General features: G+C 43.2%; 1 protein-coding gene across 11 annotated transcripts in view; it reads right to left on the bottom strand.

Moving 5' to 3' along the window:
* PRDM10 (PR/SET domain 10) overlaps nt 1–20,220 on the bottom strand; it is a 44,594-nt gene that overhangs the window by 1,785 nt on the left and 22,589 nt on the right. For 9 of the 11 annotated variants that reach the window (XM_032982225.2, XM_032982223.2, XM_042800495.1 and 6 more), the window contains 14 exons: nt 19,960–20,077; nt 18,891–19,020; nt 16,524–16,751; nt 13,761–13,772; nt 10,820–11,167; nt 8,885–9,040; nt 7,669–7,848; nt 6,770–6,880; nt 5,471–5,671; nt 5,236–5,379; nt 3,889–4,059; nt 2,511–2,651; nt 1,704–1,872; nt 965–1,077 (listed from right to left, as the gene is read on the bottom strand). In XM_032982225.2, coding sequence (XP_032838116.1) covers nt 965–1,077; nt 1,704–1,872; nt 2,511–2,651; nt 3,889–4,059; nt 5,236–5,379; nt 5,471–5,671; nt 6,770–6,880; nt 7,669–7,848; nt 8,885–9,040; nt 10,820–11,167; nt 13,761–13,772; nt 16,524–16,751; nt 18,891–19,020; nt 19,960–20,077 — 2,222 coding nt within the window. The remainder of the gene's footprint in view (nt 1–964; nt 1,078–1,703; nt 1,873–2,510; nt 2,652–3,888; nt 4,060–5,235; nt 5,380–5,470; nt 5,672–6,769; nt 6,881–7,668; nt 7,849–8,884; nt 9,041–10,819; nt 11,168–13,760; nt 13,773–16,523; nt 16,752–18,890; nt 19,021–19,959; nt 20,078–20,220) is intronic. The other 2 variants (XM_032982227.2, XM_032982232.2) reach the window with 1 other exon arrangement.

The raw sequence follows: 20,220 nt of genomic DNA, 5'->3' as shown, positions 1-20,220 counted from the left end.
GAAGACATTTTGGTATGAACAAGGAACTTTGGAATCAAGTTGTGCTTCATTTAAATGTATTTGAGAGCAACATAACCCTTGCCCTTTGTTTTGAAGTATGTTGGACTACTTTGCATTTGGTTAACTTAGAAATGGTTAAACTAATTACACAATTAACCCATCACTACAAATAAAGACAGCAATTTTTACACTACTATTCTGAAACCTTTTTTCCATTTTCCATGTGTTCTAGCAGAAGTTGCAGTTCCGGTGTCCAATGTCAACACAGTACTACGGCCTGCATCCTTATGCTGGATTGCTTACAAAGTAAGATAGCAGTACATCTTATTTTGTAATCCTGCAGATAATAGGAAGCTGTCAGAATGTTTCCAGAAACTGCTCTGAAATTTGGCTTAATGGATACAGTTTAGTCAGAAGTATTTTTAAGACTCATCCATACCACTAAATCATACCTTGTTCTGCAAATGTGATTAAATGAAGACTTGAAGGAGTCATACACACAAGGGCCAGATAGCGTGGGCTTTTTAAATGGCTAGATGCAGAAAACTGTTTGTAATCAAAACATGAAGGAATACAATGCTATTTCAGAGAATTAAAAAAAAAATAAAATAAAAGGTATTTTCCTTGAAGCTCTAGAGATTATTTCTTGCCTTTTGTAACCTGAAGTTCACAACATCACTAGGTTTGACCAGTAGCACTTTTCTCCTTAGCTTAGGACACATCACACATTTTCTTAACTCTTTTTGCCTACAGATTCTGCCCAGCCTGGAACTCGCTACCACTGTTACAGAAAGCCAATGCCCTTTCAGACTGTAGAGTCTGGACCTCTTTAGGTACACCATTAATTCTCTACTCTGTGCCCCAGTGATCATTTTGGCATTCCTTTAACCTTCAAACTGAAGGCTTTAAGCCCAATACAATATTCTGGATTAAAAAAAAGAAAAGCTATTAATGTTTTCCTTACCTGAGTAACTGCTTTCACTTGCCCTGTGTTGACAGTGGTGACTGGTGTACCCACAGCGGTTTCTGTGATCACGTACTGGCCTTGGGGAATGGTCATCATCTGAATCTCAGATGCTGAAAAACATGGAAATTGGCAAATCAAGACCTTCAGTCAAACTCAAAGACCACCTTTGAAAGATAATGTCCTATGTCAATAAGATTTCAAGCCTGAAACAGTGGTTGTTGAATAGAAATTCGGGCACTGTAAAGCCTTGTAAAACACTACAGGCCTCAAGAGAATTATGCCAGCTAACATCAGCTGCAGATTTGGCAATTCATGCATAGACAACACATCATGTTCTCACCCAAGAAATCACAGAATTACCATCCAGAGCTGCATGGACATGAGAAATTATTTCATGTCACCCTCGTCTTCTGTTTGATTCTTTTAAGCATTCATCCAAATTTGAACAAGCTGCTATCCAACACATGGATTTTTGCTGAATGCCAGTTCCTTGGAATGAAGAAGCCCAGCCTACCTGCCCAAACCACATATCGGATCATTATGAACCCACAGCAGAAGAGCTAGTACAAACCTTTTAATTTGTCTGAAAATGTTTATCATCTTAGATCTCTATGAATATTAACCACGAAGCTTAATGAGCTCTGAAAATATTATCTCACTTGGTAGCTGGAAAAATGGAGCATATTAGTCCCACACAGTAGCTAGACTACCAGCAAGAGCTACTGCTGACACTTACAATAGCTGCGAAACGAGTTCCACGTGCTGGGAAGATACGTGTGCTGGACTGAAGATCCTTGCTGCTGCTGAAGGGCCTGGTTTGGTGTCGATGTAGTTGTCTGCATCTGGGAGGGGCCGAGTTCCTGCTGAGACTGTTGTGAGGATGGACTCAAAGGCTGACCCCCAACCTAGGGAAAGAAACAAACAACAACTAAACAAAAGCTGTACATGTTCTCAGTGTACTACGGTTTGCATACCTCTGTACTGTTACAAACACACCCTTCTTAAGGGAAAACACGGGGGTGGGTTCTATAGCATACCGAGCACAAGAACTGCAAAGCTCTCCTCCCTCTCCTCCCACTTGCTTCACTATGTTTAGTAAGCAGAGATGAGGAAACTGAAATAGAGACGTTGCTTACCAAAGGCTGCATAGAGAGTTTGTGGCAGAAAACTGAGATTAGAGGCTAAACACTGCCCAACAGCGTGAGGCCCTGAACTTCAAATATACAAGGAATGCCAGTTCCCATTTACATCTTTCAATTAGCTAATTTTATTTAAGCTGCACAAGTGCCTGCTCCCAGCCATTTATCTCTACCTGGTATATACTGTTAGGAAAAAAAAACACACAAAACCACAACAGAACACCCCCATACACCCTAGGAACATCTAGGACTACTTGATGATTCAGAAGTCTTCATGTGAGAGTCATTTCACATGTGGTCCTTTAAATGACACTTAAAAGACTATCTCCTGCATCAGCACGTGTCATAAGCCAGCTGAGCAGACTGGCAGGGAAAACATTTCCTGCAAGAGAAGAGTGAAATACCTGTGATGACGACTGAGTGGCCGGCGATGGCTCTGTGACCTGGATGTGCTGCACCTGGATGGCATGCTGGGTGTACGTCTGGGGGTCATGAAGCTGCCCAACGTCTACTGTGGAGTGCTGGGACTGGTGAGGTGAGGTAGCCTGGAAAGAAAAAAAGAAATATCAAAGCAGAGGCATATACTTCAAATTCTTTACAGAGGCAGCCACATACACAAGGTCTGGAGCAATGAGGTACAAGCTTTAGTGAGGCCATGCAGCACTCCTCATTCAAGCCTGTACTCCTGGGAGATAAAGAAACACACTTAACAGATGTAATGGCACCGAGATGGTTACATCTCGGTGATCTCAATGGAAGGGACTTGCCTAGGGTCATACAAGCTGTCTGTGGCAGCAGCTGGACTTAGATCCAAGGGTCTGAAAAAACAGGATTAGTGTCAACCATCCTTCTTTGTAAGCATCTTTCTATGAAATGTATACATACTCAAGTCCACATATCCAATACTGCAGTTTGACATAGCTCAAGACAAGAGCTCGGAGTCTTACTGATTAAAGGCTTTTTTTGAGCAACACCTGCTAATGATACCAATTGGAATAATTTAATTACAAGTCTGAGATCCTGATAAAATTGGTATTAGCTGCAGGAATCGGTTTTCATGCTCTCGTATTGTTAAAACAGCCACAGTCAATATTAACTGGGGCCATCGTTTAAGCCTTTATTAACCAAATTCATAACTTAATTTGTAATGAGGGGGCAGAGAGAACACCGAGTTTCAGATTCAAATACAAACACATGGCAGTTTCAGCTTCACCCAATGGATAATAGATTTGAAGGCAATGGCAATTTCTTACAGCTGCCTGAGTTATTTTCCTCAGTTGAGTTACTCTAGTTACACTCTGTTTTTATTTTTAGGAGGCTGTTAAGTGTCATAGAGAATGACTATTCTGTTAGATGATATGAAGGGGAAAAGCAAGTGCTTTCTGTACTTCCAAATTTTGGCTCTAGCTCGCTGAGAACAAGGAAGTACAAATTAGTCTTCAACTGCAAAAATGGGTTACCCACTGACCCACTTTTCCAGTCGCTGCAAAACCTTCCTAGAGCAGTCTCGAGCAAAGGTGCCCAGATAGGTAGAATGAAATTAGGACTGTGCCATTGTGTCTCCAGCAAGCTGACCAAGACTGGCAGGACTATTTATGCCCAGTACACCATGCTTACAATGGGAACCCTCTGCGTTATCAATCAATTTATCTGTAAAAAGTAGTCTGCATCAGCGTCTGGAACTACTCCTTCACACATTTCCGAGCACTACAGCTGCAAGAAAGCACAGGCTTGATATGGAGGGGGTGAAAAGCACACCAAGTTTCCCAACCAGTTACTCACCTGGGCCACTTGAACAACCTGCAGCTGTATGTGCTGAGGCTGCTGCAAGCCAGTTGTGGATTGAGACACAGGGATGTACTGGATTCGCTGGTAATCTCCCTGGGGAGTTCGATAGTCTGTTGTGAGGGTCTGGGATATCTCCGTCATTGCCTGTGTCAGTAAATCTGTTGTCTGAGCAGGTAGAAAGAGAGATACAGACCATCACCATATAACGTCTGCTGGACTGAATACTTTTGCAGGGGTGTAGTTCTTTCATCACACTGAAGCTACACTTCCACCTTTGGGCCTGGTCATTTACTTACAGGAGTTTAATGCATACAGAGGATGGGGTCATAAGCAATCACCAGGGATCATCCACCAGGATTGCTCTCTTCTGTCTAAATGCTAGTCAGGACCATTAAGGGCTAACTTAATGTACAATAATAAAAAAATTATTTTAAATCTTCTGACTTAACATTATTCTACTAGCCAACAAAAATCCTGCATTTGTAAAGAGTTGACTTAAGTTCCAGGTCAAAAAGTGCTTCTCGGATGTATTCCACCTTGCCTCCTCACCTGCCAGAGTGAGACTTTTTTTGACAACTGTATTTCTAAAGTGTGTAAAGACATTTAGCACCAAACAAATCACGTGTGTGAAGCCAACAGCATCCTGGTTGAATCTACCCATTTTCAAGCAAAACAGTCCTCTATCCAGTTACAGTCGTCAAATAGGAAGTTTTAAGCTGTGGTTAGTAAGATTTTTAAAACTATACGGCATCCCAGCTGCACAGCTGCATGCCTAAAGGACACAAGACTGATCTTCTAGTCTCAGCTTTCACTTCTGTAGCAGCTGATGCATTAACAGCGATTATTGACACTGAGAGATCAGCCACTGGAGGTTCGTATCACTCAGTGCTGCACTGTCCAAAGGATTACAGAGATCTCCTCTCCTCTGAACAGAATTTGATCCAGTCCCCAGTCATCAGTAAACACGATGACTCTTGATCCCAAGAACTGCAAGCACCTCAGGAGAACAGTGCCAGTGAAAATCCACGAGGTGTGTATTCCCGAGTTAGGCACATATGAGAGTATTATGTGGTGTCAGTAGCATATGGGTCTGAGCAAAAGAAGGGAATTGAGCAGGTGAAAAAAAGACAAATCCTTAAAGCTCCAGAAAGAAGCACGTAATTCCCGGCGGAGCAAAACTACAACGCAGATCCAGGAACAGAAGCGACCTCAAATAACGTCCTAACAGATGTTTAAAAATGGCGTCTGATGAATAAACACTAAGACTACTGCTCTACCAGAAGGCTTCTGTTCTGTTTGTTTCCCTCCCTTGGCCTGATCGAACGTGTCTTGAACCCTTACCACAACAGTCTCTCCGGTAGTGCTGTCGGTGGTTAGAACGGCAGGAGTGGAGCTGATGACGGCCGTCGCCAGTGGAGCATGTATCGTGTTAGGGAGCTGAGCAAACTCCGGGTGCTTCTTGCGAATGTGTTGTACCATCTTCGTCTACAGAGAGATGCAAAAGAGCGTTAGAAACACCGTCGGGAACTCTGCTTCGGGCCAACTGACATCGAGCAGGCTGAGACAACCCCCATACCTTACTGCTGTATTGCTTGGAACAGTGAGGACAGCAGACTGGAGGGGTGGCTATCGTGCCTGTCAGCTGGGTGTGGGTGCTCAGCATGGGATCCGGCTCTCCGGGGCCCGCAGGGCGCAGCTTCCGGATGCTTGGAGGTAGCTCAGCACCAGGATGATTCTTCAGGATGTGTGCTTTGCGTTTACTGGCACTCTTGTACACCTGCAGCGTGAAGATTTGGAATGAAAACGGTGTAATCCCGATGTCGGTGCAGAGAAGAGCTACCGGTTATCTTTATGTGGAAGGTCTGCATGTTGCTTTACACAGTACATTTAGTTAACTCCCCACAGTACAACATAATGCACAAATACCCACGTACCTTCCGGTGTTTAATCAACCTGTAAAAGCAACTCCTCGTGTAGCATGCAGAAGCCATTTCAGAACATGTTGTGTGCCACAGCAAAACATCAAAGCAGGACAGGAAGGTAAAGAAGAAAACCTTTTTTTGCCTGATACTTGAAGGTCAAGTGTCAGAGAAGCCACTGATCACCTAAATTGTAATTTGTCCAATGTTATTTTGTCACGAGGGTTGATGCCTCCACTCTTGCACAAAGCATCAAAATGATTGAACAGCCTTTGGCGAGCAACGTATTTTTAAATTCTTTTTAGGCATATCAGCAAACAAATATTCTGTAATATTATTTAAAACTATCCATTTTTGTTTCCCTTTAAACAAAAGGAAGGGGTCATCATGGAAGAATGTACTGAGGATAAGGACAGTCAAAATATACTCCCTGGTAAATAAAGGCCCACATGCATAAAAAGCAAAGGCCAGGGAATAAGAACAGGAACACAAAAGCAGACCAGAAGAAGCTACAGGCTCCACTGAACACTGGGAATTACTGGCATGTGACTAAGCAAGCAGCTTAAAATAAAAGGGTTAGAGACTAACTTTTAGAAGTGACACCAAAAGAAATTAGCGTTCAGGAATTATAGACTGATAGGCTACTTAGTCCTGGGTTGAAATACGTGACAGAGGACTAAGGGTGAGTGACTGCTTGCTGGATCACAGTATTTAAGTTTTCCAGCTCCAAAGACAGCAGAAAAGGAGAACTGAAGTTTGCAATTAGCATCCAGCTACCCTGGCCTAAGTGCATTTCGTCTTAAGTTTTTTTGGACAGTACTGCAGGAATGTTGCTGGCAAGCACCTCAAAAAAAAAAAAGCTACAAACCTTGCCAGATGTTTCTATGCAGAGACAAATTGGTTGCATACAGGTCTATGACTGAACTATCCTCCCAAGGGGTGACTTCCCCACATACCTTATCACAGTACTGACAGAAGTAATCTCTGTTGGGTTTGATGATGGGCAACGTGAGCTCTGGCACCTCTTCTATTTTCATGTCTGGATGTCTCTTTGATAAATGATTCACCTTAGGAGAAAGAAACACAGAGAACAAGAGAACATATTACAGCTGGAAGTCAAGCAATTGCTTTTTCTCCTAGACACAGGTAACAGCCAAACCAAAACTGTAACAGTGCTAGCCAGCAGCACCGGAAGCATTTGCTGCCCTGAGGGTTATTGCGCATTTGCAGTCAGCAGCTAAAGGTAAACAGGGTCTTGCCAGACCTCATGTACAGTTTTTCTCTAATCAAAATAAGATGGGAAAGAGGTCAAATAGCTTGCCAGAACTCTCTTGCAGCTGAGAGTGAGGTGACAGGCCTCTGCCCAGGGAGGCCTTTGCTAGCAGAGGTCACAACCCTCACAAAGTATTTGCAAATAAGATCTGCTGCTGCATAAGACCCTTTACACAGTGGCAGTTACAGGGCATGGCCAGGAGAGGCCCCTCAGGAAGGGGGAGTAACAGAAAACAGGAAAGACAGTGAGGAAGACTGAGACAGTAAGGCTGGACTAGGCACTGCATTAATCTCATGTTCTGTTAAATACATTACAGATTAATCAGCGTACTTAGCATTGAAATACAGTCGTGACAACCAGACATACAACACAGACAATGAAATATGCAAAGGAACATATTTGCTGAAGAGATAAGACACACAGGTTTAAAGAGAGATACATAATCTCAGCTCAGCTATAAAATTCTCCCAGTTCCGCAGCATCCTTGTCTTCCAACCATTGGAATTCCATCTTTATTCCTTAACTATTTATCAAAACTGACTACAACAGTGGTAAGAGAAGCTAGATCACACAGGCACTCACCAACATGCCCCTGCGGCGGAAACCCATCATACAGAGTCGGCACTTGAACATGAAGCTTTCGTAGTCAGTGGAGGCTATCCGTGGCTTGAACGTTTTTGAGCGGCTGATACGATCAGCTTTCTTGGCCTCCCGCTCTGGGTTGTGCATCCTCTGCATGTGCTCTCGCAGTTTGTCTTTCCTCTAGAGAAAGAGCAATCAAGGAGAAAAGCATCAGCATCACTTACTGCCTTACTACTTGTTACAAGGAAGAGCCACAATATAAGTTGTTCAGAGATCTCTCTCCGGCTTTTCCTCTCCAGCGCTGCCACCAGATACAATTGCCTGTTCAGTGTTGGACAGCTCAGCAGGAACTCTTTGGGTTTAGGTTTACCCTTCAAACCAAGCTGAGGTTGCTCAGCCACGCAAGCAGGAGCTTAACTAATGCTCATGTAGCAGCCTCCGTGAAAATGAACCCCTCCACTCTGGCTTTTCTTTGAATTTATCTAAAATATTAGTGCTCAACTCTTTACAACTGGTAGCTTGCATCAATTAATGCTCTTGACTGAGGGGGACCCCATGTCCTACAGTGGTACAGAACCTACTGTCCAGGTGCAACCCAGCCTCTCTGGACATGCACTGTCTAGAATGTGCTTCTTCACCCAAAAATACCCAGTCCCTCAGTATCTCATAAGAAACTAAGTGACAAGGAGCAGGCCGCTGCCACCACGATTTACCTGGCTCACAATCTGCTTCATCTGTTCTGGTGGGATCTGGAACGGCATCTGCATGTCATGTGCTGACAAGATGGATGCCACGGACACAGGCACGTTGGCCAGGAGTATTATAATCCACTGATATCACCAAGAAGTTTTCTTAACCAAACTGATATAAGCAATACAACCCAAGCACCTGGCAATTGAGCTGTATAATGACCCAGTTCTTCATGAGCAGATGGAAACTTCCTTTGCTATTAAATTATTAGAAATAAGATCTGAGAGATGAGACAGCCTGTTACAGCAGAGCATGCTGGGGTTGATCTTGCCCCTTGTCCATCAGAAACGAACACTGTAGCTCCCACATGACACAAAGCAGTGCATGTGACTTACAGGCAAATTGAGCATATTTAAACGTGGTAGTTGCTTCCACCCTGGAGAATGTGAGCCTATCTACTTGAAGGAGGATAAAGAGTGGTGTTGTCCACCTCTATCAGGAACAGTCCAGTCGAGAGTCATCCTACCTTGAACTGCTTGCCACACGTGGAGCACAGGAAGTCTTTGCGGTCTGAGTGTCGCAACATATGGAGTCGCAGCTTGTCAGGACGGCAGAAAGCCTTGTCACATTCTGTACACTGGTAAATCTTTTCTGAATGGAAACTGCGTACGTGTTTCTTGACCTAAAATTGCAGATCGTAGAAAAATGAAATTTAGTCAAAGGAGGGGAGTGCGTGGTAAAGCAGTCTAGAAAACTGAGCAAAAAAAAGAGAGAAAAAGGGTTTTAGGAGTTCTCTGATTTGCTTTGGTTTGAAAAGTATTTTATCAGAACAGTTGGTATCTTGGCAGTAAAGCCATAACATCTTTATTATGCACATGGACAGACAATTTGATTTCCTCAAGACTGATTCTTGAAGGCATCAGCTATCGCACAGTTGAGCACTTAATGAGCAGCAAAAGTCCATGATGTACCAGTTTTACTGAATCATCCTTGAGCTAACATGTTCATCTGAGGTCCATTATCTTTACTTCATTTATAAGAAATCTAAACGCAGGGATTAATTCCTTTCAATCAGAGAGAATGAGCTGACAATTACAACTGGCAAAAAATCCTTAAGACAGAAAAGCACTTGCATGCTGTTCCTGAAGGGCAATTACTTTTGCATAATTTGGACCATCCTTGACCTCTTCAAGCATCTAGTGTTGCTCCCCGCTCCACCCCCCACCCCCCTAATAAAGTAACTAATGAGCGTTGACATTTGAAATCCAAGCATTAATCAAGAAATGGATCTCTAAATCTTTGCCATCTTCTAATACTGACCATACATTGAACAACTTGGTATCTTCATCTGTTCCACATAAAAGTATTTCAGTAGGCAGCAATCTATGGTGACTAGCCTTAATTATTCACATAGCACCAAATGAAAATACCATCTTTAAATTCCAAAATAGAGCTTAATAGCTGGAAAAAAGCTGTGGGACCTTCTTCTGACTGGATCAGTTTCATGGGAAAGTTTATGGAGAATTAGTTTGCAGTACAGCATTTCTGAATCATCAACATTTTTCTCCTTGTCCAACATTTACAGAAGATAAATGGTTTTTGCCAGGGTAGAATTCTATTAGTAAATCACTTGTCCCCATCCTTTTCTCTTTAGCCTACTGGATAGTCTATCAGTTCCTATTACTTGACTTAAATTGAAATGTAGAAATCCAGTTTAAGTCAGGCAGCTCAGCAAGACATATCAACCTCTTTGTCCCCATGAAGGATAATGAATATGTGCATGGTACGTCTCAGCTTTTTCTTACTGAACATCGAAAGAGCATCCTTAAATTCTATTAACAATCTTCTCCAATGGCTCTGCACACTGCACAAAGTAGTTACATTACTCAGTACGCCAGTGCAACCTCTCGTAAGCAGTGTGCAGAGAGGAAGAATAAAGTAACCAGCTGAAGCCCAGGGGGGAAGTCAGGAAGCAGAGTATCCTGATCTGTTCTGGCATTTCTGCCAGGTGTGTAAATGAATTACCCTGACACAAAACAGTCAAGGGAATAACGATATAAAACCACAAATTTTTTTTGGTTCAGAGTTTTAACAACAAAGGGCAAGGTGTATTCAGATACAAGCTGCATACAGCAAAAGACAATTCCTTTCTGTGCTGTGGATCTGTACGAAAAAGTCGTCGGGACTTCTGCTTTAGTCATTTTCTAGGGATAAGGGACCACCCATCCCACAGTACAGTGCTTTCTAATGACAGATTGGAAAGAGCACTTCAGTGGCATAAGACAACATCTAGCAATGCTTGGTCACTGTTTCTCTTTAATTTCTGAATGCCACGGAGCCTTTTATCTTGTGAGAACGAACTCACATACAGCATTACACAAGAACAGTACTGAAAAATTCATGAACAGAGTGCTTGCAAGAGACACGGAAGGCAGTGCTTCAAATCAGTGTGGCATCTCACCTGGATAAAATCTGGAAAGCGTTTTTTGCAGGTAGGGCAGGTGAAGTATCCATCATTGACATGAATGGCCACATGATCTTTCAGCAGATCCAAGCGGTCAAAGGACTCGGGACAGAAAATGCAGGAGTATGTTTTCTGGTCCATGTGGAACTTCATGTGGCTCTCGAGAGCACCGCTGTTGATGAAGCCCTTGTTGCAGATGTCACAAGTCAAAGGGCAGTTCCCTTCCCGTCCGTGAAACCTCAAGTGCTGATCCAGTTTGTCCTTCTCGCGGAAGGCCTTCCCACATTGGAGGCATTTGAACGGGCGAAAGGATTTACGTATGAACAGGTGCTGAAGAGCTGCATTCTGAAAGAAATAAATATCGAAGAGACCATTAGCTTCCTTTATTACGTACAGATTCCACATCCAGATATTTTCAAGATTGAATATACCAGATGATCAGTGAACTCACACTGCAAAGAAATGCTTCTGCATTACAGATACCGTCTCCATTTTATAGAAGGGGAGGCTGTGACACGCAGAAGTTAAGGGATATGCCTGCAGTTACACACTGAGTTCGGAGAACTTAATGCAGGAATTTCCTCTTCAGTCCCTGTTTTTGGCCGATTTAGCTAAGTTTTGTCTTTAGCATAGCATTTTTCTGTAAAATAAAACTAAGTCCTTTATGAAGTACAGACCTGGGCCTGAGAAAAGCTGCAATTCCAGCTGACTTTTGGGGACTGGGACACAAGGTCAGCCACCATAGAAAGGAACAGCAAGCTAGCACCCTGTCTTACACCCGGGAGCAGGGGTTATGAAACTCCATAGCCCTTTACAAAAATCAGTTTCTGCACCAAAGATCACCACACAGGTGTGCAGTGGTGGTTTAGCATCGCCTGGAAAACTTCCAGTGGAACATACATTCAAGAGATGCTGGCCTAAACCTTTTTGTTTTTATCAGAAACAAGAGAGTTTCAAAACATTACGGCAGGGGCAGAATGGCAGGTTTACAAGCAACAGGTAAGAACTTGTGAGCAATATGCCTGTCTTTGCCATGTATTATGTGTGAGAGCCTGAAAATTAAGAAGAAAGATAGAAGACAAACACAGTGGTGCTAAATCAAGAGGAACTCCGATAGATGCGGTTATCTACTCAAAGGGTAGTTGATTATACACAGTCAAACTTGAATTGCTTTTCTTGGTATTGCAAGAAACTAAGAATATTTTGAATTGAACATAACACATGTTGTGCAAGTATCCATTTTAAAATTTAAGATACTGGTCTGCTCTTCTCTGTTTTTCTCCTCGCCTACTGCGCACAATTTATTTTCTCAGCTCCAGCTTTGTTTTGGTGTATGCTTTCCTTCAGTCTACTTTTTCTGTAACATTTCATAACTTATCTCTTCCCTTTCTCCCCTTCCCCTTCAGATAAATGTCCCAGAGGCATGCCAGTCCTGATACCAGTGCTGGCTGCTGGAGTAATAAATAGATGCTGCTGGATGTGTTGCCTGTAGAAATAAGCACGTGTGCCCTGCACCTGCATTTCAGTATTGGATGAGAACTTTTATGTTGGCTAGCTGCAAAGCTGGAAGTCAGTCATACCTTGAAATCCCATAGCACCGTATCACCCACACTGTACTGGAAGTACACTGCAGTACTGCCATTTTTCTGCGAGAAGCTAGAGGAAATGTTTACTCTTCTCCAAAATAACATCTATACACCGTCATTTATTGATGTCTTCTCTTTTCAGATGTTACACACAGAACCTACATCATGATAATTAGAGAAATAACACTAGAATATTGCTGGCACCTACCCTTTCACATGTTCAGTATTACATACTTCTCCAGGAGATACGTTCAAGACTTTTGCAAACAGATTTCCCTGGTTTCCTCTCCTTTTCTTGGGGGAATGTCTGGGCTGACATTTGCTGTGTCCCTTAAGTGTGTGCCAACAGCTGACACTGAGAAAGTAAAGTTAGGAGCTCTTCTGCTGCAGTGAAGGAACAGCTTGGGAATACTGTGAAATGCTGTGCTAGAGATTAAATTAGTGAACCTGAATGATCCTTTTCCCTGTCTGAACTGCAGAGGGAAACCTATACTTTCATTCCAGAAAAAGGAACGTGAGACCAACTGTTTTGCTATTAAAAAAAGCAAACAGTTTAATAAAGGAGCCCCAAACGAGCCCTCCCATGAATTGTCGTCATCTCCATTCTCCATTTTACAAGTGGAGGCAATGGGAAATAACACAGATCTGCTGTAGGTCACACTGAGCTGGAAAGGCAGACATGTGCTGTGTAAAAATTAATGTGTTGCTTGGAGTCAGAAGTACGTAATTTCCCCCCTCCCAACTACAGGGATATGCTAAATAAATCAAATAAGAATTTAAAGTGTATCTCTTCAACTAACTCCACTATTGCTGTACTTTGCTATTTGATCACTGGTAAGACACCAGGACTAGTATGATAGCAGGCCAGACTCCTATACCATGTACATCAACATAGTCCCATTGCTATCTCAAAGGCTACAGAAGGGTGAAACGTTTTACTGCTCTTTGGTTAGATAAGCTATCAACTATAAAAACAGAAAAACAGAACTAAGTGTTGTCTCATTAACTGATAACATTGGTCCAGTGCAAACAATTGCACAAACAAATCCTCCAGAACTTTAGGATGGATATGATGCATTTCATCCAAGCAGTTTACTCCTATAATGTTCAGCTTAAATTTGCAATTATTTAGTATGAAAAGAACTAGAGGAATGCAAATTGTTATTCAGGTAACACTTCATTCTGGACATTGCTTGATTAAAGAAGAACAAATGTGACAATTTACGATGTGGGCTCAATCAGGAAACACTAAACAGAAGTTGGACAAAACAACATGGAAGGTGATGTTGTTACGTACCATTCTATTAGATACAGCAAAAACCCAACGAAACAAAAAACCAAACCAAACCTACCTGCAGCTCCAGCTGAGCAGGCAGCATTGAGGGAGAGAAAAATACTTATGTTACGCAATGGACTTTAAAACAGAAGCCTTGACTTCTGCAATAGTCACGGTTCTGCAGGTCACTACAAGGGTCAGCTCTTCTAGCTCGAGTTTACTCTTTACTTAGGCAAAACTCCTTTGAGGTTTTTGCCTCAGGAAACACTAAGCAGATCTTCAAGGTTTACCCTGTAGTTAATAACTGCCCAAGGGGAGTTAAAGGGCAAAGATAAAAACCACAGATAATCTTGAAGGTGGTGTGTGACCTTTCATGTTTTCTCAGAGTTGATTAATAATAATGTAATGTGTATTGCAGTGAGAATGAAATGCTTTGAGCAGAAGGGAATAATTAGGGCAGGATGACAACAGGGCAAGGATTATTAGCGTGAAAAAATTAAACAGGAGGGACTTCTTTTTAACCTCATCTTACTGTTTGTACTCTGTTATACAACCAGTTGCATTTCTTTCAGCATGAAGGAAGCGACTGTGCTTTCCAAATCCTAACCCGATCCCTGCCAATTCCTTCCTCCGAGTAAAGCAGGCACCTCACCTACAGAGAGGACATTTGGAACAACACCTACCTATTTGCAGTTTGGAAATGCAGATGTTTCTGGAATCGGCCCACAGACACTCTGGACACTGCCCAGAACTTAATTAAAAACAAATACTCATTTTGGCTGTGGACCAAACATTCCTCTAATGTGTTAAAAAGCTATCTTGAAGGGTGGGTGTATCTCTTTTCAATACTAAGGATGTGACTGCCATGTTTAACGTCTGATCTCCAAGGAAACTCCACAAGCTCTAAAGCAGAGGCTGAAAAATGAACCGATCCTATCAGGACTTGAACCCTGGGGTACCAGAGATCAGTGCTTCCAGCTAAAATGGAAGCACTCTCAGAGCATCACTGCTTTAAACCTTAGAAAAAGTTGAAGCAATTCACAAAGAATTAGTTTTTGAAAATGATATCCTACATGAATAGCAACGAAGAACTAAAGCTACACAGGTCTCCAGATCACAATCAGGAGTCAAGACTTCCTACCTGCTCTTTGCAAGCGAATTATGTCCTACACATCTTAAAACCAAATGTTTGCTTTCTTATAATATTAAGTGCATGTTATTGTAAGAAGGTGCTGTGAATAGCTGAATTGAATGAGCGCCCATAGGGTGCCAGAGCTTGTTGTGATTTTTCAGTGCTTAAAAAACAATGCTTGCTAGTTTACTCCTATCTCAAGTTCTCATTGCTCACAGTCTGACGCAATACGGGAAGGTGCTATGCAACCATCCATCTGCCATTCCGCCAATGCTCCTATCTTGAAACATCTCCAAGACTCTGCTGAACACGAGCTGCCAGACGTATGGGAAGTTAGGGAGGTTTGGAGATACAAACATGTCACCAAGGACTAAACCACCACTGCACTCCTCCTGGATGTCATCCATTTGTGATGAATTTCCACAGGACAAAAGCCAAGTCACAGGAAAAAGAAATAACTTAAGAATTACTGTCCCTTTCTTCCCACATTTACTGTTTAAGAAGATCTTAAGTTCACATCTTGGGTTCAAAAGTTCAGGGAGACAGGCAACACCACCTTTTGCCATCACACCCAGGCCCCAAATTTCTAATAAGGAAGTTGTGGTGTATCGTAATCAGTAAATACCCGTGCTCTTCCCTGTCAAAAACTCGGCATCTACCTTCGTACTCTGTTATGCACCCTTCAACACATTCAGTAAAAATCCCCCAAGCTTTTAACATATGACAATCAAATTACTTGTCATTCAGAGAGTGCAAGCATTTTATACGGTTAAAAATTCTGCAGTCTTAATGTGCCTGAGCCAAATTCTTCCTTCCAGATATGCCGCTGCATTTATGGGTAACACCACCACTGGTCTTGCATATATATTGCTATAAACTGAAAGCAAAATTTGGCTCAATATCATCCTGTACAGAACAGTTACTCAACCCTTTTCTGATCCTTTCTCATCCCCTAAAAATGAAGTCTCACCCCAATTGCAGCTGTTCCTTTCCGTAATCAAAATTTTACACATGGAAGAAAAATAAAAAGATTTTAGACTAAATAAACCAATCTCACAGTTACATGGCTTGAAGGATTATTTGGTTGAATCATTTCCCTCCCACACATAGTAGAGAAAAAACAGCTCACCCAGTTGACACAAAGCTCAGGCTCAAAGTGTTTGCTGTCGGTACACAAAGCTCTTAGCACAGGTTTTAATCTCACAAAGACGGGCAGGTTTTTCTACCCCAAGAAGGGATTTTATCACTAAATATCATCATCAAAGTGGATCTAAACTGAGGTCGTGGTTCCTCTTTGGCAACTATTTGCACGAAAAGAGTTCCGAAAGACACAGATGGTGCTGTGAAGAAGTCATTAGTCTGTGCCACAGTACCATGATTCAGCCGGCTGTTTGAAGTACTCCTGCTTGCCAGCTTGGATGGACTGTGTTTCTATGAAAGAATTAACTGTGCTGGAATTGAATCAGCTCCAATTGGTGACCAGTTCTCACTAGCATCTCATGAGATACTAGTTCTTTACGTGAGGTTTGTCTTCCTCTCAGTGCAAATAAAATTGCTAGGAACGAGGTGCTTTATTCAGGATTTGGAAATGGACACGACAGTGAGAGAAGGAGGCCAGCTGGTCCTGGCAGGCAGGTCCAGCATTCTCTGGGTTACAGCAAATGGAGAGGGTGAGAGAAGATGCGATCCGCCGTCCTCCTTGCTTACCCTGATACGCTTGGCTCGCCTCATGTCATCTGCTGTCATGGTGCTCTGCGTAGGCACCGTGCTCTCGTCGTGCTGCGGCTGGATTTGTAGCGCGTGGTTTTCTGACTGCTGCTCCAGTGCCGGCTGCGCCTCTGATGGCACTGGAGTCTGTTCCTGCTGCTCCAACCCATTCAGTGTGGTTTGTCCGGCCTCATCAAACTGCCCCTTGCTGGAAAAATGCAGCAAGTCCTGAAATCGCAAATCATACAACCAGTGATTATTCCCCCCACCCACTGAAAAATGCTTTGATAATACTCAGCAGACAACAAGATTGCTGCATATTTAAATCACAAGCTATATACAAAACGTGTCTGCACTAACGCTTTCCTACTGTGTTTCACTGATGCTCTCAGCAGGTCACCTCCACCTACAGCAACAACATTCAGAGTGCCAGGGATGAAGCGCTGCAGGTGGGCGACTCTTGGCCATCGTATTGTTCAACTGGACATAGACAATCGAAATAATGCAGCTGTTAATAGCCAAGGAAGTTCTTCTGCACTCATGACTATTACTGCTTTAACCAAAAGATGACGTAATGCTGACCTGTGAGAAATTTTACGACCTAAGTGACTAGTACAGACCAGGGAAAGCAGAGAATTTCTGTCTCATTGCAATTGTCACTTTAAGACATTATCGTGTATTGTTATGCAGTGTCTTCTCCTTTCTGACAAACTAGCTGGAGTGCCAAACTGGAGGGTGACAAACGAGATGATTATACTATGCACTGTGTATTTTGCTATCCAGTTTCCAAGCTCCGCGTACTCTCATCTACCCAGCTGCATACATCACTTATATTTATCACACAAAGCTGGTTTCCTCCTTTTTTGCATTAGCATAAAAGAAGAGGGAGAGTGTTGGGAGCAAGAAGCACATGCCAGAAAGCTACATTCTTTCCGTGTAAGTTCCAGTAACTCCTCTGGGATGGAATCCTCTCGTATTACAAAAAAACCCAACCATAGACCCTTATTTGATATCACTTAAAGCAACTAAGGAAGCTTAAAAGTATAACCTAGGAAACAGAGCGCCAAAAGTACATCAGCTCAAGGCTGGTACTGTCAAAACACAAAAGCAGGTGTGGGAGAAGAAGAACGGAAGTGCCATCAGGAGGGCAGCTGTTAGAAACCGTGAATGCTTACCAGATAGAGACACTTCGCAGAGCAATCTACCAGCCAAATGTCTAGGCCTGGTCTAAGCGGCAACTTTCCACGCTTGCTGACACTAAACTGTGCTCACAGCGTCCTGAGCCTCGAGTTCTCAGGCAGATAGAGGAACTCATGCCTAATTGTCAGCGCAGCGGGCAGGTCTCCAAAGGCTTGGGACATCACCACAGCCCTGCTCAACTGTATAGACCCACGTGAGCTAGCTCTGGGCCGTGCTCCAAGCTGGCAGGATGTGAGCCACCTCCAGCCCAGAGGCCATTCGGACACATCAGCATGGGACCGCGCCCAGTAAGTCCTGTCCCTCCAGAGCGAAGAGTTTGGGAACAGCATGATGCTTACTTGTCTGAACGGCGCCGGCTTGGGTCACGTCAGCTTGCGGAGAGGGTGATCTCGCAACTGTCTGCGCTTCACGCAACATTTAGGGCAATCCTGCACGCTCAGGAAACGAGTGGCAGGCATTCGTAGGCAGTGTATCCAGTCCTCCCTCTGAGTCAGCACTGAGCCATGACCCAGTGAGATGCCAGAGGAAAATTACTGCTCCAGATATCATCTTTCAGCTAAGTCATAACACAGAGCCGCTGATCCCTTCTGACACCTTTCATAAAAGGATTTGGTGGTAACCTAAGCCTGGTCAGCATCAGAGAGAATTTAGCATTTTACTTAAATGCATTATATTGGGTCCCTACAGAACATAACCAACAGCCACATGCAAAAGAACATTTTGCAGTGAGGATGCCTACAGGAGGCCCTTCTGCTAGTATTAAAACATCATAAAGAACCATAGCTCAAACTGATTTAATTCTAGCAGCAAGTTATAAGAGCAGGCTCTGACCTCACATTCCAGAAAGGACAAATACGAACCTAAATTCCCATTACAGTTTTACTGTCTATATTACTTTTGTGATGCTGCTAAACTGCCGCAATAACCCATCTCACTGCTAAGTGCTTTGGGATGAAAGTTGCTGTAGAAATGCAAGTGATTTTACAGTTTTTATAGAAGGAAAGCAGTGTGCTCCCCTGGCAGAGAATCACACCTAGAAACCCAAGAATTACTCGGTGTAAGTCCAGTGCACACCCTCAATTTGCGCTGATGCCCCAAATTCTTTCAGTCAAGAGTTTACATCTCATGTGACATTTTTTTTCCTCCTCTCCATCCCCAAAAATATACCTGCGTCCCTTCTTCACACTTTTCCCCATTTTCACTGGTTACTTCCATACGCATGAATTTGGGAGGGCGCCCCGGGCGTCTGCCTGGTCCAAACCTCCTCTTTCCTCGCCCACGACCTCGGCCTCTGGCTCTGCAGAATACATAGTGCTCCAGGTTAGAGACAGAAAAAGATGGATTTGCAATCTCCACTGATTTTGTGCATTCTCTCAGCATCACTAATCACCCATTCAACTCATCTGCAGTAAATAATAAAACCTGAAGAAATTCTAGCAGCAAAAAAACAGGGTACCAGGTGGTATCTATTTATTCTGTGCTCTACGAGAAGTCAAAATCCAGAACACATTAAAATTTATTTCAGTAATCGTGGGACCAAGAGGACTACTAGCTTCTAGCATGCCCTCTGCCACGGCAACTCTCCAACAGCCCAGTGCAGAGTGCGCTGGAAAGCATTTTCAGCTAGATGGAACAAGTGCACGAGGAAACCAATTTAAAACCTGAAACCATAGCATCCCTCCCCAGAAAGGCACTTTGCCATTGATGTGAGGCAGTAAACTGAAAGGAACAATTTTCTGTGTCAAAAAACAAAATGCAGCCAACTTGCTAAGTTTCAGGAAAAAGACACCAATGACTCCCGCGCTCTGATGGATGTTTGTAGATTCAGCTTTTAATAGGCCAGGATAAACTATCTTGCCAGCCCAACGAGGAGCCAAACCACTAGAAGTCTTGTTCTCCAAGCTCTGTATCTGCACACATCTGAGCAGCATCAGTATTTCAATATTGTGGTACTGAAATATTGCAGTTTAACTCACTGGCAAAAAACCTAGAGCAAACAAAACAAAAAATCTCACCAGTTTTAATGGGGTATTTATTTCCCTCAAGCTATTCCTTCCGCAAAGTCCCTTATGCCAGTCAGCTGCCTGGTGCCATATTCTTACCTTATGGTGCTGAGCTGTTCTCTTGGGGGTCCCCAAATTGGTCAGTAAGATCTTTAGGGCAAAGACCCTCCTCCTTTCTGCGAGTCTGGGGAAGCACCATAGCGATAAACAGACAAGGCTAAAGCTTTCAGTACCTGCTGAAGAAGTCCAGCTTCTCGTCATGGGAGTTGAGGTGCTGCTGGAGTTGCTCTGAGCTCATGAAACGACGATTGCACTCGTAACACGGCCAGTTCTTCTCTTGCTCTCTGAGAACTACGTTCGGTTGGAAATGTCAATAACAGCATTTCAGTCACCACCAATTAAACACCTCACTTTTTTCTCCCAAGCCTTTCTGTCCTCTGTGGGTCATATATCTCCCCTGAAGGTTAGGCAGACTGCAGAACACCCAGCACTGC

This window comes from Tyto alba, unplaced genomic scaffold, assembly GCF_018691265.1.
Source record: "Tyto alba isolate M040663 unplaced genomic scaffold, T.alba_DEE_v4.0 Super-Scaffold_32, whole genome shotgun sequence".
Taxonomy (NCBI): Eukaryota; Metazoa; Chordata; class Aves; order Strigiformes; family Tytonidae; genus Tyto; species Tyto alba.
The sequence above is the reverse complement of the archived record's forward strand: the minus strand, read 5'-3'. Positions and strand labels throughout refer to the sequence as shown.